This window comes from Triticum urartu, chromosome 3A (genome assembly GCF_056163025.1).
Source record: "Triticum urartu cultivar PI428250 chromosome 3A, HENAU_Tu73, whole genome shotgun sequence".
NCBI classification, from domain to species: Eukaryota; Viridiplantae; Streptophyta; class Magnoliopsida; order Poales; family Poaceae; genus Triticum; species Triticum urartu.
Genome location: NC_141875.1, coordinates 182,197,048 through 182,222,936, shown reverse-complemented (window position 1 = coordinate 182,222,936; position 25,889 = coordinate 182,197,048). Strand labels below are relative to the sequence as shown.

General features: G+C 43.3%; 1 protein-coding gene across 3 annotated transcripts; it reads right to left on the bottom strand.

Annotated features, from left to right (window-relative positions):
• Positions 1 to 295: 295 nt before the first annotated feature.
• On the bottom strand, positions 296 to 7,910 carry LOC125543593 (HAD-superfamily hydrolase, subfamily IG, 5'-nucleotidase). Of its 3 annotated transcripts, none has more exons than XM_048706978.2 (17): positions 7,494 to 7,910; positions 7,182 to 7,279; positions 6,223 to 6,342; positions 5,836 to 5,925; positions 5,640 to 5,755; positions 5,464 to 5,563; positions 4,655 to 4,726; positions 4,535 to 4,582; positions 4,383 to 4,460; positions 4,164 to 4,283; positions 3,945 to 4,050; positions 3,087 to 3,250; positions 2,385 to 2,519; positions 2,013 to 2,143; positions 1,652 to 1,714; positions 1,487 to 1,565; positions 296 to 920 (listed from the first exon to the last, which is right to left on the bottom strand). In XM_048706978.2, exons 1-17 carry the CDS (start codon positions 7,822 to 7,824, stop codon positions 915 to 917), a joined length of 1,857 nt encoding a protein of 618 aa, XP_048562935.2. In that variant the 5' UTR covers positions 7,825 to 7,910; the 3' UTR covers positions 296 to 914. The 3 variants fall into 3 exon arrangements, with proteins under 3 accessions (XP_048562935.2, XP_048562934.2, XP_087402873.1); XM_048706977.2 differs by having other exon boundaries at positions 296 to 807; XM_087546747.1 differs by lacking the exon at positions 2,385 to 2,519 and having other exon boundaries at positions 296 to 807.
• Between the last annotated feature and the right edge of the window lie 17,979 nt (positions 7,911 to 25,889).

Below are 25,889 nucleotides of genomic sequence, written 5' to 3'. Positions count from 1 at the left end.
GTAAACTGGGCCAATAGGTGCTGATTACTCTCTTTTTTTTTGCAAAATATGATTAAGCTGGTACTGGATCTAACATCTACCCGATGTAAGCCAAAATTCGTAGGAAAAATGCCCCTATTTTTCTTATTGTTTTTGAGATAGCTGACAACTCATTCCAAGCAGTGAAAAATGCTCCTATATACAGCGAATTTAAAACGCCTGAATTCAGTAGAATTTTACTGAAAACAGGCAATTCACACAAATAATCCAGGAAAACCGCACATACCAAGGACCTCCTGGCGGCATGGAGAACATAGGCTTACAACGAGAAGATGAAATCTTTCATCCATGAATAGAGATTCAATCGGTTCATTATACACAAGTTTCGCACAAATTAAGTTACATAAACTGCCGGATCTCCGCTGTGTAACACTTCACATGGTCCGCTAAAAATCACACTGGTCATCATTCTTATTCCTCACCAAACCAAAACAAACGACCACGACAGTCGCTTACTGTAAGAATCTAATCGTGTGAAAACTTAAAACTAGCTAATGACTTTAGCTGTACTGGCACACGGCCATATAAATTACTTACACTCCCGGAAAAAATAGTACTTACACATCGCAACATCTCGCGAATCAGCAGTCTTTGCCCAGTATCCAGGAGCTTGGTGCAGCCCAGTAACTACGGCCACACAGTCCTTACCAAGTTGCAATTCTTCTTATTTCCATCGCCTAGTCTCCGCGCGTGATTAGATATAGAGGGAACTCGTTGACACCAATGTTATTGATCGCGGGAATAAGAATGGACGTCGTGTGCAAGCGTCTAAGAGGTGCGTAAAGGATTAGCAACAATTCAAAGTGAAACAACGAACAACTGTGGATACGACAGAGTAATTCGTCGATGCAACCAATGTCAATGTAGAACGTACCCTAGGCCTGTTTTCAACAAATTTAAGTGGAGGCCACACAGTTAGTCAACAAATTTAAGTGGAGGCCACATAGTTAGTATAGCATGTACAAATAGCGTGCTCATGTTGATGTTCTTTTACTGTTTTTCTTTATAGATTTGTAACACAGTAACAGCTATTGTGGTGATTTTCAGGTACGCAGATTGTTCAAGTGACCTGGAGCACTTTTCAATCTGCTGCGTTGGTAGTTTCACGACATCAGGTATATATGATAAATATATTCTACCTCTGCCTACTCCCATTGGCACAAAATGCTCTTAGCAAGAGGAGAACTACTTGAAGGCAAGTGACAAAGAAAATAACTTCACTAGGCAAACCAACAGAATGCCCTTTCCTAAAACCATGTCTAACATTCTTTTTACATATTCCGAGGCATTTGCGGAGTGATTGTGTCATCTTGTTTACTGCTATAACGTGTCTTCAGTGATTGTAGTGGAGAATTGCCACTCTAAAGGCTCAGGTAATAAACACGAGCACAATGCAAAATGACAAAAAGGTAACAGGACACAATATTATATAGATCTGTGCATTTACCTGTTCTTGTGATCGAAAATACATGAATGGAGTGTAGTGTAGAAAGTTTGAAACCCTTGAAGTGTATATATCAGCATATCTACAACAAAGGAAAAATAGTTGCATTTACACAAATAAGCCAGTGGTCTATAAAATATGCAGCAATACGAAAACATAACCACTCACTTCTCAATTTGCCTGGTTAGATGACTCTTGTCCCATAGGCCAGCGCGTGACAGCCAACCCCATCTTAAAGAGGAAATAACATTTGCTTAGTTTATCTTACTACAATTAGATCGTATGCAACAAACCAGGAGATATATGAACGACATAGGACATTAGTTCCAGAGTGACGGGAATTGTAGACATTAGAAATAAGAAGCAAAATAGAAGTTATGCCCTGAAATTTTTACAGCAGCCAAACTTAACAGCCATTTCTTCTGCGAGGAACACATTTGATGTGGAAGATATGCTGGAAACGACACATTTTTTGTACGTCTTGACATAAAATATGCTCATAGGAACTTGGCAGTAGTGATCGTTATACCTTTTATTGAAAAGTTCTCCATCTGATTCCAGCAATGGCACGATCTTTTCATCTAATCTCTGCATAACAATGAGCAACTTTTGCATACTTTCTGTAAGCTCCTGATCATTCATACAAGTTGCAGCAAGCGTCTGGAAAAGAGTGAAATCGAGATATTAGCGCAAGCATATTAAGAACTCAACAAAATCGTCAGAGCCTGCAAGCAGAAACAAAATCATGAGACTATCTTTGCTTTTGGCTTAAGCTGTAGGTAGTTTCTATGCTGCACCAGTGTTCAGTGAATTGCTGAAATTGTGTTGTTAACTGGTAAAATCTCAAGCTACAAGAGGGAAACATGTTAAATCTTACAAAGGCATTTTTTCACCCTACTACCTGTGCAGGACGTGAATTTGTGCGTCTCTGCAGAGCCAGGCGAAGTTGGTTGAAAAGGTCTCCAACAATTTCCTTTTGTTGTATAAGTGTGACAAGCTTTTCTTTCTGAGCATGGCTTTTGATTAGTGCGTCAAACTGCAATACAGGAGGGGGAAAATTGGTAGCTAGAACAAAAATACTTTTATCAGCAATATGGCACAAACATTAAAACTAAATATAATCCTTTTCTGGGTTCTATTTCAGAGAATTCAGGATCAACAGATGCAAAATATTTCAAATTGACATGGTTAATAGATAACTGCATCATCAGAATTCAGTCCCTCCAAATCAACATGCTGCAAAGTACTTAGATCCCTCTAAAGTTGTGATTTCATCAGTTCGAAATAGATAGACCTAAGTAGCTTGCTTCATGCTTATGCTGAGTTTAGGGACCAAAGAAGGTGACGAATTTATGTACCTAAGTGGGGCAATGGGAAAAGTCTAAGGATCTCTGGTGCAATTTACTCAAGCAAGTAAATTATGTTAAAATGAGTTCAGAAATAAAATGCAATACAGGGAAGCTACCAGTGATAGACTAATAAACTTTTGATAAAAAAAAGCTTATTTACCTCCTATTCCTATACCTAGAATGCGATATACTAATTATAAATGCTATTTAGAACTCGGTTTTGTATTAATTGGTGAGAAAAGTAAGCAACTAACCTCATCTTCCAGTTCTCGGCATATTAATGCTGTCCTCCATCGTAAATGAACCTTTGATTGGCTCACATCTGTAAAAATATGGTCCCCTACATATAATATTTCATCCCCATGAATATCTAGTGACTTCTCAACCATCTGAGCACTACCACCAGAGTACAGGCCACCTAAATACCCAATTAAGAGAAGAGATATGAGTCAGTCAACACACACAAAAAATCCTGGTCAAGCAGGCACATCAGAAACAGACACATGAACAGAAAAGAAATAAGACATGAAAGTTGCAGGATCTAGCAACGTAAGCATAAAAAGGCCAAGGAAGGGAGCTAGCTCATCTGTGGATGAAGATGAACAATGAAACTATAACTGCAAATCATCTTTAAGATCCATAATTATTTTGCAGAAGGGTGTAGTGAAGCAAACCTCATGACTCACGTTATAATACCAAAACAAATACATGTGCATGTCTCTTATGTGATTGCTGGCACATGCACTTTGTCATAGTGGCTATAAAATGGTCAGTGTGCATTTAGATCGTATAAATTCATACGTTAGAGCTTTTATAAATGGTATGTATAATTTTTTTTATTCCTATCTTATCATGAAGTGTTATTTTATTTTTACAAGTATTTATTTCTTGGTCAATCTGAAATATGTCTACAAGTACTTATATGATTTTCCATCAATACTTTATTTTGTTTTAGAAAATTGGGCTTCCAAAATCAATTATTACCATACATATTGGCAGTCTGAAATTTGAATGTGGTTCATTACAGTGCAAAAAGAACAGAACAAGTCGAGATTCTATAGAATAGAACTATAGAAGTTAGATTACAACAGTAACAATGTTGAGATTTTCACCTGAATTTGCCTTAAAACAGGGACGCAATAAACCATCTTCAGTAACAACCTCGTACAATGGATGCGAAATTTGGAAAAACTCTGGTTTCCTCGCGGAGACTATAACCTACATTAATACAGAATCGACTAGTCTTCATGAAGTTTGAGTATGATGATAAGCAAAGACTGAGACACAGTTACCTTTAACGTTATCAACATAGAAGGGACATAAATACTCACCATTTCAAATAGATCTCTCCATCCCATATCATTAGGAAGAAAGCGATTGAATGCATGATTCATCATTTTGTTTGTATAGTGGTAATCTGAGTTAGTAATAAGAAGCAACCTTTTTCCAGCCTGATGAGTTGAAAAGGGAAAATCAGTCATTTAGTACAGTAGTATAATGGCTCAAATATTCAAATGGATCATGGGCTGTTAAGGTGACAATATGTTAACCTCCTTTTGATCTAGAAGAGCTAGAGGCAGTTCTGGATCAGGCTCGACAAATCGCTCGGGCTCAGCCATTATTTCGCTCTACATTTCAACCAGCTAAAGAAATTTTAAGACCAGTATCAGTCGTAAGTAAATATATAACGACAAAAGGTTACCTTGAGTTGACCTTCTACATGTGCTCGAAAAAGTGCTTTGGAAACAGCCTGAAATCAACATAGTCCGAATGTTATGACACAACAAGCACGGTCATGCAAAAGAAGCAGCAATGCTCTTACATTGTACAGCCCTTTGTAATCCAGTGGCCCAAGTTCAGCAGGCACCAACCCCTGATCCAACTTGTCAACCATCTGAAACAATAAGAATGACATGTCATTCATGTCTATAAAATTACAAAAATATCATTCAATTTAAGATTGAGAAAATGTTTATCATGACAGGCACAAGGTTATCAACCTGTTATTTGTTTACGGGTTTGCTTTAAAAACATAGCAAATATTTCCTGGATGAATTAAAGCAGGACTAATCATGTTAATGTATATGTCTTGGGGGTAAATACGGTTCAATTTGTGAACACACGGTAAGCTGGATGAGCTTCTTCAAGGAAATGCTTAATCAAATGCCCACTGGAAACTACTCCTTCATTACTGCTACAAACCCCACTACAACCGAAAAGAATAACAACCTGGTATCCTCACATGTCATCATTTCTGTAAATTAATCTGTACATTAAATTAATGTACGAGCCTAAACTGTAACATATGTCATACTCCGCTCCCCCAGAAAACAAGGACACATTTTCATGGATGAAAGAGAAGAGCACATTAAAATAGCAAGAACTTTCGTCAAGCTAGGATTGGTATCGTATTTTTCCTTTATTTTAAACCACCTTTGCAATTCTTACCAAGTCTTTTACTGACATTGACAAATACTCTGCTTCTAATGAAATGATCTATATTTGAGAGAGAAATCAACTGACGATGGTAGCATATGTAAATGTGAATGATAGTTGTTTATTTAAATGAGTACCTACATATCAAGTGGCATCACACAAGATAATTAACAGATTAAGGAAAAGGTAAGTGACCTGCATGAACATGACAGCTTCTGAAACAGAGAAAAGGGTATTAAGGAACTCCCATGTATCTTCTTTCCGCAGGTCCACCAACTCTCGTCCATATATTTCACTACACGCAAGCATTAATAAGAGTTATAATTCTCCAGCAGCAACAAAATTGACAGAAAAACCTCATCTATGTCTACCTCACAGCACGAGTGGGCAACATTTGGGTACCGTGCATGACCCTCTTGATGTACCCAAAACGGTCAGCTTTTACCAAGTTTCCTTTTACTTTATCCATAATAAGACCCCTAATAACCTGTGAAAGAGTAGTCATGTCACTAAGGGTTATGTATGCCTTCTGCGGTATTACGATAGAGTGCACACGGGTACACTTACCAGGTCAGGATCAAATTCAAGGTCGTCTACTAGGAAACCCATGCTCTTCAGGTTGGCCATCCCATAATCATATGCACGCCCTTCCCAGGCCTACACAAATTTCACAAGACGTCGTTACTTTATATAATTTTTACCATAATAACTATAGTGAAAAACACAAAGAACATTCACTTCATCTAATCCAAGATTTGAGGCTCTATGGAGAGAAGAAAAAACTACAAATAGGATAACTCGTAGTTAGCAGTTAGCACTCATACTGTCCTGCATATGTAATTTTCAGAATTATACATGCCATATCATTTCAGCAAATATGTTAATTTTCTACTTATGCATCCCTCGTTTTCAGAGCATTTAGTAGACAAATCAAGAAAATGGATGTTGAAGTACCATCACGTTGTAATGAATCAATGTATAATCCATGTCATAGCCAATGACACTGATAGATCGAAGATTTAGTGTCCTGGTGCAGAAAATTCCACGAGGAGAGTTCCTTACTGTTAAAGGATCCTGCATTTAGCAAATAGACAGCAATCTTGTGTCACTGGAAGGGTGACTAATTTCTCCATCATCATGATGCTCGATCAAGATATGATTGGCAAAAGAAAAAGAAAAACAATGGAAGTTCAGAATAAAACATTAGCAGTCATAGAATAACCGCAAAACAAATCTATTGTTCCACTGTCCAGAATTTATGGTTAAACGTTTACTTGCAACTTGAGTATCATCTATTCGTCCATTTTGGTAATATTTTTTGTTTTTGCCGTTATCATGTTTCCGCTGCAGTTACTATCCACTAAATGAGTAAATATTGGGCAATTTCAAACTACTTCTAAATAAGACACTTCAATAGAAATTAGGAAATTACTTAAGTGAAGTGCAATTAGGTAGCCTTTTTTGCAAATAAATTAGGTATGTGTTTAAAGAGAAACATATGGATTTTGTTAATCATCTATCCACTAGAAAAAACAGCCATGAAACAATTTTTCCACTATAGATAATCCTATCGAATTACATTACATATAGCTTTAAAGGCTTTATGAATATTATTACCTCCATATCATTTTTGCTTGATACTCTTATTTTACTTTCTCGGTTAATGTTATTACAATTAATGAGAAAATCCATGAAAGTTCTATTTCATCACAAACTGAGGTCCAGGAAGCAGATTTTTATTTTTACTTTTTATAAAAAAGGAAGATTCTAGGCGGAAGTTCTAAGTAACATTGATCGAAACATTAGTAATAGTTCTATAAAATAAATGTTACATAACACGAAAGAATAGAAGAAGCATACCAAACATCAGCAAGGTGAAAATCATGCTAATGGGGTACGGAGTAGAATATTACTGCAATTCCCAGGTCACTGAGTAACGTTTCAGCTTGTCTCGCTTCTTTCCAAGCTATCTCCTCTATAGGACCATGCAATGTTGACTTTCCATTCCCACCTGAAATTCAAGAATTTAGGAGTAATTAGAACAAATTTCTAGCACAATTCTGATACAGTTACGGTGCGTTCCATCGGGAAAAAGAGTATATTATGCCTGATGCTTTTGTCAGACATATGATCGTGTGGTGTCGCCACAATAGTTTCATCAACAAGATGACATCCGCTCAGCAGAGAGGGAGAACTAGCTCAGAATTAGGGAGGTCGGAGCTCACCGAGCGCGTCGAGGTGCCTCCTGCGCACGTTCAAATCCCCTTTGGTGCTCTCCCCGAGGTAGTCCACCTCTGACAGCCTCGACGATGTCACGGAAAAGTACGGCTCCTCATCGTCGTCGTACTCCTCGCTCGGCTCCCCCCTGACCGCCGACGGCTTGCTGGCGTCGAGCGCGTGGCACCGGAGCGACAGCGCAGAGCCTGGGAAGCGGAGGCGAGCCCAGACCCCGAGGCATTGCGGCTGTGGCGGCGGCACTCTGGAGCGCTGCGTAGGCGACAGCCGCGGCGGGAAACAGAGGCAGATGCGCCGCATGAGCTCGACCGGGTCCGCCATTGCCGCGCGCGCGCTGCTGGGGTGCTGGTTGGTTTGCCTTTAGTTGAGACCGGGAGCGACCGCGGATGCGGGGAGTGGATGGGGGAGGTGGGAGGTTAGTGGGGGAGTGGGGACGCCGGCACGGTGTAAATTGAGAAAAAGTTCGAGATACTTTTGAAAAACTCTTTTAAATTCCCTAAGAAATTTCAAATACAGGTCCAACAAAAAGGCTGAAATACGCCCATTTCTTAACTCTCTTCTAACACGCCAGATTCATGCTTACTCGCAACAATTATTGAATTGCTCTCTTCAATGCTGAAGGTATTTTTCATGCTTCCCACGTCTACTGCTTGAGTCACCTTATAAAATGTCAATAAAAGTAATTTTTAAACACGGTACAAACGCAAATGTTTTTATATATAGTGATGATATACACACACTCATCCTTATAAATGCATGCATGCACACTGTAATCTTAGGAGCACCTTTGAAAAATTAAACCAGCACATCATGTTTAGGCTGACGAAGTCATCACAAACACCTTCATAGTCGACAGAAGCACCTCCTTTCATTGAACGAACATCGCTGAAAAGTCTAAAAAAAATCCAGAAAAATACAGTTGTGTTATATCTCTTTGAGGACGAGAACAACTCTATTAAATCAAGATAAAATTAGAAACTCTAGAATCGATAATCATAAAAATTGCCATGCGGAGATCACACATGAGAAAAATGTTGACATGCCAAAATAACACCCACATCTCATAAACCCAAAGCTCAGGTGTTACATACTTACAATGGGTGATGTCAACTTCTCACCGAGTTCTGGGTAACCTCTCCATTTTGTCAATGAGGTTGCAATTGTGCACAATCTTCTAACAGCCCTTTCTCTTGGCATGTCATATTAATATCAGTTGGTCTCTAGCGTTAACTCACTACCGGACTCGCGGTCTATGCCTACGGCCAAGGGCCGTCGGCATAGGTCCTTTGTCGTCGGCATAGATCTATGCCTACGGCTGTCGTCGGCATAGACCCGTCGGCGTAGATATCGTCAGCGTAGTCTTGTCAGACCGTCGGCGTAGTATAGCCGTCGGCATAGGGACCTATGCCGACGGTCGGTGTCAGCCGTCGGCATAGTTTAGCCGTCGGCAGTGTTTTTCCGTCTGACGGCAACGGACGGCGCCGTCAAAAACGCTGACGAGTCATGGGACGCCACGTGGCAGAGGTACGCCGACGGCTTGGCCGTCGGCATAGGTAGAAATCTATGCCGACGGCCAAGCCGTCGGCGTACCTCTGCCACGTGGCGTCCCGTGGTGCTCCTGGTGGCAGTGCTATGCCTACGGCAAAGCCGTAGGCATAGTCCTGCCACGTGTCTCTCCCTGGTTTCTCCTGGCGGCAGGGCTATGCCTACGGCAATGCCGTCGGCATAGATTTTCATCTATGCCGACGGCATTGCCGTAGGCATAGATCTGCCACGTGGCAAGCCCTGGTAACTCCTGGGCTTATATATGCCGACGGCTTTGCCTTAGGCATAGTTTTTATTATTATTATTTTCCCTGTTTTCTCTTTTCCAATTCATTTGACAGCATTTCAAACCAGAATAATATGGAATTATGCAGAAATATGACAGTTCATCATCTAAACATACTCAAGTTCATCATCATCTAAACATAGTCAAGTTCATCATCATCATCTAAAGATCATCACCGGCGGAAGTTCATGAACATAAAAGTAGTGCAAGACATGGAACATCATAAAAGTAGCAACATGAAAGGCATGGCACGACGGCCACATGCACGGAATCATCATCGACATCAAGCAAGACCACCTCCGCCAAAACCATCACCAAGACCACCTCCGTGTAGTCGGGAGGGAACCTTGTGGGCTCGTCCACTCCGAGTAAGTCCTTTGAATTTACTGAGGAAACTGGCGCCGCTGGACTTGCCCATGATTAGCAAACCTGCATTGAGAAGAGAATAAACAATTAGTAAGGATATCAATTAAACAAGCATACAGGAAAAACATTAATACCAGAAGAGCACATTAAGCATACTATTGTAATGATCATTAAAAGAACTTACATTTTCTAGAACCCATATGAATCATCACTATTGTAATCTATTTGTGGACCGGTCTCATCATCACTATCACGCATATCTTCTTCGTTGTCTGACGGAGGTGGAGGCTCTTCCTCATCGTCAGCGTCTTCATTTAACTTTTCAAGCATAATTATGTCTCTTTGATTCACAACTGCCTCACCATCAATCCGTGCGTCGTCGTCGTTTGGGTCCAGGTCAACATAACCCAAGTCATCATCCTCGTTGTTTTGGACCACGTCATCATGTTCCTCTTGATAGAACACTCCCTCGTATGTCATGGGGTTTATGTTGTAGTAATCATCATCGTTCGGGTTCGGTAGCTTACCATGCGGCGACACCTTGAACACAACTTCCCACCCTTTAGGTACTCTTTCTGGCATGGGTAAGGCAGATAATATACTTGTGTGGCCTGGGTAGCGGCGATAAAGAGATCAGCTCCGGCATAGACGGTTGATGGTTTTCGGCAGTTCATGGCCCTCAGGCAGGCTGTTAGCCCATACTCCCAGAAATGCTTCAAAGCAACCTCGGCTACAGCCGTACTCAGCCTTGACTGCCATCAGTTGCGAGATGGCATCCAGCATAGACAGCTTGGCACCCTCATAGAGAGGTTTCTTTGACGAGGCCAAGATTTCCAGGAAGGCCTTTGCGGTTTCCTCCGGCTCCTCCGGTTCATTCGCTGAATGTGACGGAGGTGTCGGCTGTGTAGCAAAGACATCATCTAGCATGTCTCTAACCCCATCGTCCTCATAACCAGCAACGCGTTGTCGTATCACATCCTCTCTACCACGGTCCCGCTGGGCAAAGTTTATCGGCATATTAAAGTTGGGCATAAATCCATGCGTGCGAAGGTGCTTAGTCATCTCACTCTTATCTCTGCGGATACGTCTCTTACATTTGGCACACAGGCATTCTGGCACCATCCTCATTGGACTATGGAATATCTCTTTCAAAAACACATCAGTTTTCTCGACCCACTCTGTTGTTACTTGATTCCGACGGAAAAACCCACTATACATCCACTGATTATCTGCCATCTCTGCTTTATTGGAAGCCACACAACAAAATTAAGGATTCATTTAAATTACTCACATCAATATTTTATTTTTTACAAGGTTGACGAGAAACGACATTTAATCCACCTACATCTCTAATAGGTAAAGATGGGTCCTAATCCCACCCGAGAATGTGTAGATTGAGTACGTTGTCCATGCTCTACCCCATTCCGAGACAAAATTTCCGTAGCACCTCCCCGCTGTTCTCCAAATACACGTCTCGGCAAAATGCCGAGAGAATGTGCATCCGGAGAACAACAGGGAGGCGCCGCCGAAATCCTGTCTCGGAATGGGGTAGAGCATGAACAACGTACCCAATCTACACATCCTCGGGCTGTCTGTGGAAAGCGTTGGACAATCCAAAAGAGCTGCGGTGATAAATATGCAATTGAATGCATATTTATCGATGCAACCCTTTCGGACGGGAGACCTAGGTTACGCGACTTGATGTGAAAATTTAATCTAGTGACATGGAAAAAAAGTGGACGAGGTCATGGAATTGTTGCTCACCCTCCGATGTAGTCGATCAAAGGAGAGGGACGATCGTGGACCAACACCTCCAACGTCAACGATCACTCCACGAAGATGGAACACCACAAATCCTGTTAATTACACCGAGTGAAAAAAATTAGGTCATCACATATCACATAAAGCATTGACACTATATTATGAACCAACATGAAACAACATCTCAAATTGCAAAAAAAGCTTTATTTAAGTGTCCTATGGAACAACATGACCTAACACTAAACATGACAAATAACGTATCATATGAAACAACATGACCAAACACAAAACTTACAAATATTCATCAATCCATCCATCTAACAAAATTTCATCCATTCCATCTATCACAAATCCATCTAACAAATTCATTAATTCATCCATCTATCACAAATTCATCTAACAAAACATAACAACATTCATCAATCCATCCATCTACCAATATTCATTAATTCATTTAACAACTAGTAACATAACAACTATCACAAATTTCATCCATGCATCCATGCACATAACAACTAGTAACATAATGCAAAAAAAATTCATCCATGCATCCATCTCACCGCTGTAGGGGTCGCTGGGGCAGGGGCCGGGACGGGCGGCGGGGCCACCGCTGCAAGGGTCGCCGGAGGAGGGCTCCGAGCCCCGGCCAGCACGGCGAGGGCTGAGGCCCGAGCAGGAGGGAGGCGGACTCGGGGCGGCCTGGCTAGGGTGGCGCGACACGAGGAGGGTGCGGAGAGGGGCGCGGCGCGAGCAGGGGGCGGTGGGGTGAGGGGGCGGGATGGAGGCGGCAGCGAAGCAGCTGGGTCGGGGTGGCGGCGCGGCGCGAGTAGGGAGGAGAGGGGCGTGGCGCAAGGAGGGGGCGGAGAGGGTCGCGGCGGCGATGCGGGTCCGGGTGGCGAGGCTGACGGTGGCGGCGCAAGGAGGTGGGCGGAGAGCGTGGCGGCGGCGGCGTGGGTCAGGGTGGAGCGGCGGCGCAGCGTGGTGGGGAGTCGGGGGCGCAGCGTGGCGATGGGGAATGGGTGGAGGGGGCGAGCCCGTGAGTGGATAAGGCGAAGTATGCCGACGGCTGCCGTCGGCATAGCTGACGATGCCACGTGGCACCTATGCCGACGGCTTAGCCGTAGGCATATATATTTTTTATATTTTTTAATATTTTCTTATAGTTATATTTTTCCTTTTGTATTTTATATAAATTTTTTAATTTTTTTATAGTAATATTTTTCCATTTTGATTTTTTAATTCTTTTAACCGCTCGGCCCTCTCCTCTCCCGGAACCACACAGAGGGGAGGGGGGGAGGCGCCGAACTCGAGTAGCTTCGTCCGCCGAGGCCGTGGCCTGGTCGCGGGTCCGGGAGCGCCATGGCCACCGCCTTGCGTGCTCGATTTGGAGCTTAGTTGGTCAGGTGAGTGAAGGGGGAGGGGGTCGTCGACGGTGGGGGTGGGGGCGGCGGCGGATCCAAGTCCGTCGGAGGGAGATGGTTGGCACTCCCAGACACCTGGGAGCAACATCCGGGCCAAACCCACAGCAACATCCCCTCCATGTAGACCCGACACGTCCGTTTCCCCCCTCCGGATGCCGGCGGCGGCGCCGTCCGTGAGGGGGGCCAAACCCCGGACACACGTGCCGGGCGTTTTCAACCGCCACAACACTTCCAGACTTGTGAGAGGCCGCCTACGCAAGATTTGGCGGCATGCTAGCCCCCGGAGGCCGCCGGCCACAGCCGTAGACGCGCGAAGGGCAATCCGCGTAGAGGGAATTTTTCGGATACTTCTCCATCACCAAAAATTATGAAAAAATACCATCGTTCCTATAGCACATGTGCCCACGTCGTGCAAAAAAACTCATGATTTTATCGCACTCCGAGTATTTAATAATATTCACGCCGCATCGTTACCGCAGAACGTCTACTACCGTGTCATCGCCGTCCGTGAGGGGGGGCCACGCCCCGGAGACGCGTGCCGCCTCTTCAGACATGCCACCACACCACCCCGCATGTATGAGGGCCCGGTGCGATGCTCCGGTGGCATTGCTACCCCCCTAGGGCCCCCGTCCCGCCTAACCCTGTAGCGTTTGACCACGGGATCTAGCCCTTTGACTTTGCACGGACGGGCTTTGACCAGCGGACCTCCCCGCCCGGTTGTGTTAGGTCAGCCCATAGGAACACTTTGGAGCAACAACCGGGCCAGACCCACAGCAAGATCCCCTCCGTGTAGACCCGACGCGTCCGTTTCTGTTGGGGAACGTAGTAATTTCAAAAAAAATCCTACGCACACGCAAGATCATGGTGATGCATAGCAACGAGAGGGGAGAGTGTGATCTACGTACCCTTGTAGATCGACAACGGAAGCGTTAGGTTGATGTAGTCGTACGTCTTCACGGCCCGACCGATCAACCACCGAAACTACGGCACCTCCGAGTTCTAGCACACGTTCAGCTCGATGACGATCCCCGGACTCCGATCCAGCAAAGTGTCGGGGAAGAGTTCCATCAGCACGATGGCGTGGTGACGATCTTGATGTACTAATGTCGTAGGGCTTCTCCTAAGCACCGCTACAATATTATCGAGGACTATGGTGGAAGGGGGCACTGCACACGGCTAAGAATATGATCACGTGGATCAACTTGTGTCCTTAGGGGTGCCCATTGCCTCCGTATATAAAGGCTCAAAGGGGGGGCGGCCGGCCAAGAGGAGGCGCGCCAGGAGGAGTCCTACTCCCTCCGGGAGTAGGACTCCCCCCCTTTCCTAGTTGGAATAGGATTCGCGGAGGGGGGGAAAGAGGAGAGAGAGGAGGAAGGGGGCCGGACCCCTCTCCTTGTCCTATTTGGACCAAGGGGGGGAGGGGCACGCGGCCCATCTCTGGCCACCTCTCCTCTCTTCCACTAAGGCCCACTAAGGCCCATATACCTCCCGGGGGGTTCCGGTAACCTCCCGGCAATCCGGTAAAATCCCGATTTCACCCGGAACACTTCCAATATCCAAATATAGGCTTCCAATATATCAATCTTTATGTATCGACCATTTCGAGACTCCTCGTCATGTCCGTGATCACATCCGAGACTCCGAACAAACTTCGGTACATCAAAATGCATAAACTCATAATATAACTGTCATCGAAACCTTAAGCGTGCGGACCCTACGGGTTCGAGAACAATGTAGACATGACCGAGACACGTCTCCGGTCAATAACCAATAGTGGAACCTGGATGCTCATATTGGCTCCTACATATTCTACGAAGATCTTTTATCGGTCAGACCGCATAACAACATACGTTGTTCCCTTTGTCATCGGTATGTTACTTGCCCGGGATTCGATCGTCGGTATCCTATACCTAGTTCAATCTCGTTACCGGCAAGTCTCTTTACTCGTTCCGTAATCCATCATCCTGCAACTAACTCATTAGTCGCAATGCTTGCAAGGCTTATGTGATGTGCATTACCGAGAGGGCCCAGAGATACCTCTCCGACAATCGGAGTGACAAATCCTAATCTCGAAATACGCCAACCCAACATGTACCTTTGGAGACACCTGTAGTACTCCTTTATAATCACCCAGTTATGTTGTGACGTTTGGTAGCACACAAAGTGTTCCTCCGGCAAACGGGAGTTGCATAATCTCATAGTCATAGGAACATGTATAAGTCATGAAGAAAGCAATAGCAACATACTAAACGATCGGGTGCTAAGCTAATGGAATGGGTCATGTCAATCAGATCATTCACCTAATGATGTGATCCCGTTAATCAAATAACAACTCTTTGTCCATGGTTAGGAAACATAACCATCTTTGATTAACGAGCTAGTTAAGTAGAGGCATACTAGTGACACTCTGTTTGTCTATGTATTCACACATGTATTATGTTTCCGGTTAATACAATTCTAGCATGAATAATAAACATTTATCATGGTATAAGGAAATAAATAATAACTTTATTATTGCCTCTAGGGCATATTTCCTTCAGTCTCCCACTTGCACTAGAGTCAATAATCTAGATCACATCGCCATGTGATTTAACATCAATAGTTCACATCATCATGTGATTAACACCCATAGTTCACATCATCATGTGACCAACACTCAAAGGGTTTACTATAGTCAATAATCTAGTTCACATCTCTATGTGATTAACACCCAAAGAGTACTAAGATGTGATCATGTTTTGCTTGTGAGAGAAGTTTAGTCAATGGGTCTGCCACATTCAGATCCATATGTATTTTGCAAATTTCTATGTCAACAATGCTCTGCACAGAGCTACTCTAGCTAATTGCTCCCACTTTCAATATGTATCCAGATTGAGACTTAGAGTCATCTGGATTAGTGTCAAAACTTGCATCGACGTAACTCTTTACGACGAACCTTTTTGTCACCTCCATAATCGAGAAACATATCCTTATTCCACTAAGGATAATTTTGACCGCTGTCCAGTGATCTACTCCTAGATCACTATTGTACTCCCTTGCTAAAATCAGTGTAGGGTATACAATAGATCTGGTACACAGCATGGCATACTTTATAGAACCTATGGCCAAGGCATAGGGAATGACTTTCATTCTCTTTCTATCTTCTGCCGTGGTCGGGTTTTGAGTCTTACTCAATTTCACACCTTGTAACACAGGCAAGAACTCTTTCTTTGACTGTTCCATTTTGAACTACTTCAAAATCTTGTCAAGGTATGTACTCATTGAAAAAACTTATCAAGCGTCTTGATCTATCTCTATATATCTTGATACTCAATATGTAAGCAGCTTCACCGAGGTCTTTCTTTGAAAAACTCCTTTCAAACACTCCTTTATGCTTTCAGAATAATTCTACATTATTTCCGATCAACATTATGTCATTCACATATACTTATCAGAAATGTTGTAGTGCTCCCACTCACTTTCTTGTAAATACAGGCTTCACCGCAAGTCTGTATAAAACTATATGCTTTGATCAACTTATCAAAGCGTATATTCCAACTCCGAGATGCTTGCACCAGTCCATAGATGGATCGCTGGAGCTTGCATATTTTGTTAGCACCTTTAGGATTGACAAAACCTTCTGGTTGTATCATATACAACTCTTCTTTAATAAATCTATTAAGGAATGCAGTTTTGTTTATCCATTTGCCAGATTTCATAAAATGCAGCAATTGCTAACATGATTCGGACAGACTTAAGCATAGATACGAGTGAGAAACTCTCATCGTAGTCAACACCTTGAACTTGTCGAAAACCTTTTGCGACAATTCTAGCTTTGTAGATAGTAACACTACTATCGGCGTCCGTCTTCCTCTTGAAGATCCATTTATTCTCAATTGCTTGCCGGTCATAAGGCAAGTCAACCAAAGTCCATACTTTGTTCTCATACATGGATCCCATCTCAGATTTCATGGCCTCAAACCATTTCGCGGAATCTGGGCTCATCATCGCTTCCTCATAGTTCGCAAGTTCGTCATGGTCTAGTAACATGACTTCCAGAACAGGATTACCGTACTACTCTGGTGCGGATCTCACTCTGGTTTACCTAAGAGATTCGGTAGTAACTTGATCTGAAGTTTCATGATCAATATCATTAGCTTCCTCACTAATTGGTGTAGGTGTCACAGAAACTGGTTTCTGTGATGTACTACTTTCCAATAAGGGAGTAGGTACAGTTACCTCGTCAAGTTCTACTTTCCTCCCACTCACTTCTTTCGAGAGAAACTCCTTCTCCAGAAAGTTTCCGAATTTAGCAACAAAAGTCTTGCCTTCGGATCTATGATAGAAGGTGCATCCAATAGTTTCCTTTGGATATCCTATGAAGATACATTTCTCTGATTTGGGTTCGAGCTTATCAGGTTGAAGCTTTTTCACATAAGCATCGCAGCCCCAAACTTTCAGAAACGACAACTTTGGTTTCTTGCTAAACCACAGTTCATATAGTGTCGTCTCAACGGATTTAGATGGTGCCCTATTTAACGTGAATGCAGCTGTCTCTAATGCATAACCCCAAAACGATAGTGGTAAATCGGTAAGAAACATTATAGATTGTACTATATCCAATAAAGTACGTTTATGACGTTCGGACACACCATTATGCTTTGGTGTTCCAGGTGGCATGAATTTGTGAAACTATTCCACATTGTTTTAATTGAAGACCAAACTCGTAACTCAAATATTTGTCTCCGTGATCAGATCATAGAAACCTTATTTTCTTGTCACGATGATTTTCCACTTCACTCTGAAATTCTTTGAACTTTTCAAATGTTTTAGACTTATGTTTCATCAAGTAGATATACCCATATCTGCTCAAATCATCTGTGAAGGTCAGAAAATAATGATACCCTCCGCGAGCCTTAACACTCATCGGATCGCATACATCAGTATGTATTTATTTCCAATAAGTCAGTTGCTCGCTCCATAGTTCCGGAGAACGGCGTTTTAGTCATCTTGCCCATGAGGCATGGTTCGCAAGCATCAAGTGATTCATAATCAAGTGATTCCAAAAACCCATCAGCATGGAGTTTCTTCATGCGCTTTACACCAATATGACCTAAACGGCAGTGTCACAAATAAGTTGCACTATCATTATTAACTTTGCATCTTTTGGTTTCAATATTATGATTATGTGTATCACTACGATCGAGATCCAACAAACTATTTTCATTGGGTGTGTAACCATATAAGGTTTTATTCATGTAAACAAAACAACAATTTATTCTCTTACTTAAATGAATAACCGTATTACAAAAAACATGATCAAATCATATTCATGCTCAACGCAAACACCAAATAACACTTATTCAGGTTCAACACTAATCCCGAAAGTATAGGGAGTGTGCGATGATGATCATATCAGTCTTGGAACCACTTCCAACACACATCGTCACTTCACCCTTAACTAGTCTCTGTTTATTCTGCAACTCCCGTTTCGAGTTACTAATCTTAGCAACTGAACTAGTATCAAATACTGAGGGGTTGCTATAAACACTAGTAAAGTACACATTAATAACATGTATATCAAATATACTTATGTTCACTTTGCCATCCTTCTTATCTACCAATCACTTGGGGTAGTTCCGCTTCCAGTGACCAGTACCTTTGCAGTAGAAACACTTAGTCTCAGGCTTAGGACCAGACTTGGGCTTCTTCACTTGAGCAGCAACTTGCTTGCTGTTCTTCTTGAAGTTCCCCTTCTTCCCTCTGCCCTTTTCTTGAAACTAGTGGTCTTGTCTACCATCAACACTTGATGTTTTTCTCGATTTCTACCTTCGTCAATTTCCGCATTACGAAGAGCTTGGGAATCGTTTCTGTTATCCCTTGCATATCATAGTTCATCACGAAGTTCTACTAACTTGGTGATGGTGACTAGAGAATTCTGTCAATCACTATCTTATCTGGAAGATTAACTCCCACTTGATTCAAGCGATTGTAGTACTCAGACAATCTGGGCACATGCTCACTAGTTGAGCGATTCTCCTCCATCTTTTAGCTATAGAACTTGTTGGAGACTTCATATCTCTCAACTCGGGTATTTGCTTGAAATATTAACTTCAACTCCTGGAACATCTCATATGCTCCATGACGTTCAAAACGTCTTCGAAGTCCCGATTCTAAGCCATCAAGCATGGTGCACTAAACTATCAAGTAGTCATCATATTGAGCTAGCCAAACGTTCATAATGTCTGCATCTGCTCCTGCAATAGGTCCGTCACCTAGCGGTGCATCAAGGACATAATTCTTCTGTGCAGCAATGAGGATAAACCTCAGATCATGGATCCAATCTGCATCATTGCTACTAACATCTTTCAACACAATTTTCTCTAGGAACATATCAAAATAAACACAGGGAAGCAACAACGCGAGCTATTGATCTACAACATAATTTACAAAATACTATCAGGACTAAGTTCATGATAAATTTGAAGTTCAATTAATCATATTACTTAAGAACTCCCACTTAGAAAGACATCCCTCTAATCTTCTAAGTGATCACGTGATCCAAATCAACTAAACTATGTCCGATCATCACGTGAGATGGAGTAGTTTCAATGGTGAACATCACTATGTTGATCATATCTACTATATGATTCACGCTCGACCTTTCGGTCTCCGTGTTCCAAGGCCATATCTGTATATGCTTGGCTCGTCAAGTATAACCTGAGTATTCCGCGTGCGCAACTGTTTTGCACCCGTTGTATTTGAACATAGAGCCTATCACACCCGATCATCACGTGGTGTCTCAGCACGAAGAACTTTCGCACTCAGGGAGAACACTTCTTGATAATTAGTGAGAGATCATCTTATAATGCTACCGTCAATCAAAGCAAGATAAGATGCATAAAAGATAAACATCACATGCAATCAATATAAGTGATATGATATGGCCATAATCATCTTGTGCTTGTGATCTCCATCTCCGAAGCACCATCATGATCACCATCGTCTCCGGCGCGACACCTTGATCTCCATCGTAGCATCGTTGTTGTCTCGCCAATCTTATGCTTCCACGACTATCGCTACCGCTTAGTGATAAAGTAAAGCATTACAGCGCGATTGCATTGCATACAATAAAGCGACAACCATATGGCTCCTGCCAGTTGCCGATAATCTCGGTTACAAAACATGATCATCTCATACAATAAAATTTAGCATCATGTCTTGACCATATCACATCACAACATGCCCTGCAAAAACAAGTTAGACGTCCTCTACTTTGTTGTTGCAAGTTTTACATGGCTGCTACGGGCTTAAGCAAGAACCAATCTTACCTATGCATCAAAACCACAACGATAGTTTGTCAAGTTGGTGCTGTTTTAACCTTCGCAAGGACCGGGCGTAGCCACACTCGGTTCAACTAAAGTTGGAGAAACTGTCACCCGCTAGCCACCTTTGTGCAAAGCACGTCGGGAGAACCGGTCTCGCGTAAGCGTACGCGTAATGTCGGTCCGGGCCGCTTCGTCCAACAATACCGCCGAACCAAAGTATGACATGCTGGTAAGCAGTATGACTTATATCACCCACAACTCACTTGTGTTCTACTCGTGCATATAACATCAACACATAAAACCTAGGCTCGGATGCCACTGTTGGGGAACATAGTAATTTCAAAAAATTTCCTACGCACACGCAAGATCATGGTGGTGCATAGCAATGAGAGGGGAGAGTGTGATCTACGTACCCTTGTAGATCGACAACGGAAGCGTTAGGTTGATGTAGTCATACGTCTTCACGGCCCGACCGATCAAGCACCGAAACTACGGCACCTCCGAGTTCTAGCACACGTTCAGCTCGATGACGATCCCCGGACTCCGATCCAGCAAAGTGTCGGGGAAGAGTTCCGTCAGCACGGCGGCGTGGTGACGATCTTGATGTACTAATGTCGCAGGGCTTCGCCTAAGCGCCGCTACAATATTATCGAGGACTATGGTGGAAGGGGGCACCGCACACGGCTAAGAATATGATCATGTGGATAACCTTGTGTCCTTAGGGGTGCCCCTTGCCTCCGTATATAAAGGCTCAAAGGGGGGTGGCCGGCCAAGAGGAGGCGCGCTAGGAGGAGTCCTACTCCCTCCGGGAGTAGGAATCCCCCCCCTTTCCTAGTTGGAATAGGATTCGCGGAGGGGGGGAAACAGGAGAGAGAGGAGGAAGGGGGGCCGACCCCCTCTCCTTGTCCTATTCGGACTAAGGGGGGGAGGGGCGCGCGGCCCATCTCTGGCCACCTCTCCTCTCTTCCACTAAGGCCCACTAAGGCCCATATACCTCCCGGGGGGTTCCGGTAACCTCCCGGTAATCCGGTAAAATCCCGATTTCACCCGGAACACTTCCGATATCCAAATATAGGCTTCCAATGTATCAATCTTTATGTCTCGACCATTTTGAGACTCCTCGTCATGTCCGTGATCACATCCGAGACTCCGAACAAACTTCGGTACATCAAAATGCATAAACTCATAATATAACTGTCATCGAAACCTTAAGCGTGCGGACCCTACGGGTTTGAGAACAATGTAGACATGACCGAGACACGTCTCCGGTCAATAACCAATAGCGGAACCTGGATGCTCATATCGGCTCCTACATATTCTACGAAGATCTTTTATCGGTCAGACCGCATAACAACATACGTTGTTCCCTTTGTCATCGGTATGTTACTTGCCCGGGATTCGATCGTCGGTATCCTATACCTAGTTCAATCTCGTTACCGGCAAGTCTCTTTATTCATTCCGTAATCCATCATCCCGCAACTAACTCATTAGTCGCAATGCTTGCAAGGCTTATGTTGTTGGGTTTCGTAGTAATTTCAAAAAAAATTCCTACGCACACGCAAGATCATGTGATGCATAGCAACGAGGGGGGAGTGTGATCTACATACCTAGTAGATCGACAACGGAAGCGTTTGGTTGATGTAGTCATACGTCTTCACGATCCGACCAATCAAGCACCGAAACTACGGCACCTCCGAGTTCGAGCACACGTTCAGCTCGATGACGACCCCCGGACTCCGATCCAGCAAAGTGTCGGGGAAGAGTTCCGTCAGCACGACGGCGTGGTGACGATCTTGATGTACTACAACAGCAGGGCTTCGCCTAAACTCCGCTACAATATTATCGAGGACTATCGTGGCTGGGGGCGCCGCACACGGCTAAGGAATAGATCACGTGGAGCAACTTGTGTGTTTCTGGGGTGTCCCTGCCTCTGTATATAAAGGACTAAAGGGGGGAGGCTGGCCGGCCAAGGAGGGCGCGCCAGGAGAGTCCTACTCCCTCTGGGAGTAGGATTCCCCCCCCCCCCAATCCTAGTTGGAATAGGATTCACGGAGGGGGGAAAGAGAGAGGGGGGCCGGCCACCTCTCCTTGTCCTAATAGGACTAGGGGAGGGGGGAGGCGCGCAGCCCATCTTGGGCTGCCCCTTCTCTTTTCCACTAAGGCCCACTAAGGCCCATATAGCTCCCGGGGGGTTCCGGTAACCTCTCAGTACTCCGGTAAAATCCTGATTTCACCCGGAACACTTCCGATATCCAAACATAGGCTTCCAATATATCAATCTTTATGTCTCGACCATTTCGAGACTCCTCGTCATGTCCGTGATCACATCCGGGACTCCGAACTATCTTCGGTACATCAAAATGCATAAACTCATAATGTAACTGTCATCGTAACCTTAAGCGTGCGGACCCTACGGGTTCGAGAACAATGTAGACATGACCGAGACACGTCTCCGGTCAATAACCAATAGCGGGACCTGGATGCCCATATTGGCTCCTACATATTCTATGAAGATCTTTATCGGTCAGACCGCATAACAACATACGTCGTTCCCTTTGTCATCGGTATGTTACTTGCCCGAGATTCGATCGTCGGTATTCCAATACCTAGTTCAATCTCGTTGCCGGCAAGTCTCTTTACTCGTTCCGTAATACATCATCTCACAACTAACATATTAGTTGTAATGCTTGCAAGGCTTATGTGATGTGCATTACCGAGAGGGCCCAGAGATACCTCTCCGACAATCGGAGTGACAAATCCTAATCTCGAAATACGCCAACCCAACATCTACCTTTGGAGACACCTGTAGTACTCCTTTATAATCACCCAGTTACGTTGTGACGTTTGGTAGTACCCAAAGTGTTCCTCCGGTAAATGGGAGTTGCATAATCTCATAGTCATAGGAACATGTATAAGTCATGGAGAAAGCAATAGCAACATACTAAACGATCGGGTGCTAAGCTAATGGAATGGGTCATGTCAATCAGATCATTCAACTAATGATGTGATCCCATTAATCAAATAACAACTAATTTGTCTATGGTTAGGAAACATAACCATCTTTGATTAATGAGCTAGTCAAGTAGAGGCATACTAGTGACACTCTGTTTGTCTATGTATTCACACATGTATTATGTTTCCGGTTAATACAATTCTAGCATGAATAATAAACATTTATCATGATTATAAGGAAATAAATAATAACTTTATTATTGCCTCTAGGGCATATTTCCTTCAGTCTCCCATTTGCACTAGAGTCAATAATCTAGATTACACAGTAATGATTCTAACACCCATGGAGCCTTGGTGCTGATCATGTTTTGCTCGTGGAAGAGGCTTAGTCAACGGGTCTGCAATATTCAGATCCGTATGTATCTTGCAAATCTCGATGTCTCCCACCTGGACTAGATCCCGGATGGAATTGAAGCGTCTCTTGATGTGCTTGGTTCTCTTGTGAAATCTGGATTCGTTTGCCAAGGCAATTGCACCAGTATTGTCACAAAAGATTTTCATTGGACCCGATGCACTAGGTATGACACCTAGATCGGATATGAACTTCTTCATCTAGAACCCTTCATTTGCTGCTTTCGAAGCAGCTATGTACTCCACTTCATATGTAGATCCCGCTACAACGCTTTGTTTAGAACTGCACCAACTGACAGCTCCACCGTTTAATGTAAACACGTATCCGGTTTGCGATTTAGAATCGTCCGGATCAGTGTCAAAGCTTGCATCAACGTAACCTTTTACGATGAGCTCTTTGTCACCTCCATATATGAGAAGCATATCCTTAGTCCTTTTCAGGTATTTCAGGATGTTCTTGACCGTTGTCCAGTGATCCATTCCTGGATTACTTTGGTACCTCCCTGCTAGACTTATAGCAAGGCACACATCAGGTCTGGTACACAGCATTGCATACATGATAGATCCTATGGCTGATGCATAGGGAACATTTTTCATATTCTCTCTATCTTCTGCAGTGGTCGGGCATTGAGTCTTACTCAACTTCACACCTTGTAACACAGGCAAGAACCCTTTCTTTGCTTGATCCATTTTGAACTTCTTCAAAATTTTGTCAAGGTATGTGGTTTGTGAAAGTCCAATTAAGCGTTTTGATCTATCTCTATAGATCTTAATGCCTAATATGTAGGCAGCTTCACCGAGGTCTTTCATTGAAAAACTTTTATTCAAGTATCCCTTTATGCTATCCAGAAATTCTACATCATTTCCAATTAGTAATATGTCATCCACATATAATATCAGAAATGCTACAGAGCTCCCACTCACTTTCTTGTAAATACAGGCTTCTCCAAAAGTCTGTATAAAACCAAATGCTTTGATCACACTATCAAAACGTTTATTCCAACTCCGAGAGGCTTGCACCAGTCCATAAATGGATCGCTGGAGCTTGCACACTTTGTTAGCTCCCTTTGGATCGACAAAACCTTCTGGTTGCATCATATACAACTCTTCTTCCAGAAATCCATTCAGGAATGCAGTTTTGACATCCATCTGCCAAATTTCATAATCATAAAATGCGGCAATTGCTAACATGATTCGGACAGACTTAAGCATCGCTACGGGTGAGAAGGTCTCATCGTAGTCAATCCCTTGAACTTGCCGAAAACCTTTTGCGACAAGTCAAGCTTTGTAGACAGTAATATTACCGTCAGCGTCAGTCTTCTTCTTGAAGATCCATTTATTCTCAATTGCTTGCCGATCATCGGGCAAGTCAACCAAAGTCCATACTTTGTTCTCATACATGGATCCCATCTCAGATTTCATGGCTTCAAGCCACTTTGCGGAATCTGGGCTCACCATCGCTTCTTCATAGTTCGTAGGTTCATCATGATCTAGTAGCATGACTTCCAGAACAGGATTACCATACCACTCTGGCGCGGATCTCACTCTGGTTGATCTACGAGGTTCAGTAGTATCTTGATCTAAAGTTTCATGATCATCATCATTAGCTTCCTCTCTAATTGGTGTAGGTGTCACTGAAACAGTTTTCTGTGATGCACTACTTTCCAATAAGGGAGCAGGTACAGTTACCTCGTCAAGTTCTACTTTCCTCCCACTCACTTCTTTCGAGAGAAACTCCTTCTCCAGAAAGTTTCCGAATTTAGCAACAAAAGTCCTGCCTTCGGATCTGTGATAGAAGGTGTATCCAATAGTTTCCTTTGGATATCCTATGAAGACACATTTCTCCGATTTGCGTTCGAGCTTATCAGGTTGAAGCTTTTTCACATAAGCATCGCAGCCCCAAACTTTTAGAAACGACAACTTTGGTTTCTTGCCAAACCACAGTTCATAAGGCGTCGTCTCAACGGATTTTGATGGTGCCCTATTTAACGTGAATGCGGCCGTCTCTAGAGCGTATCCCCAAAACGATAGCGGTAAATCAGTAAGAGACATCATAGATTGCACCATATCCAGTAAAGTACGATTACGATGTTCGGACACACCATTACGCTGAGGTGTTCCGGGTGGCGTGAGTTGCGAAACTATTCCACAATTTTTCAAATGTATACCAAACTCGTAACTCAAATATTCTCCTCCATGATCAGATCGTAGAAACTTTATTTTCTTGTTACGATGATTTTCCACTTCACTCTGAAATTCTTTGAACTTTTCAAATGTTTCAGACTTATGTTTCATTAAGTAGATATACTCGTATCTGCTTAAATCATCTGTGAAGGTG

Bases quoted from the DNA above. Each gene is read 5' to 3' on its own strand.
- LOC125543593 (XM_048706977.2), bottom strand. From the start codon at position 7,824: ATGGCGGACCCGGTCGAGCTCATGCGGCGCATCTGCCTCTGTTTCCCG. The intron at 5,926-6,222 runs GTACTTCAACAT...AAATTTGTGTAG, and splicing joins TGATTCATTACAACGTGATG to GCCTGGGAAGGGCGTGCATA. The intron at 4,284-4,382 runs GTTAACATATTG...TCAACTCATCAG, and splicing joins CTCTTCTAGATCAAAAGGAG to GCTGGAAAAAGGTTGCTTCT.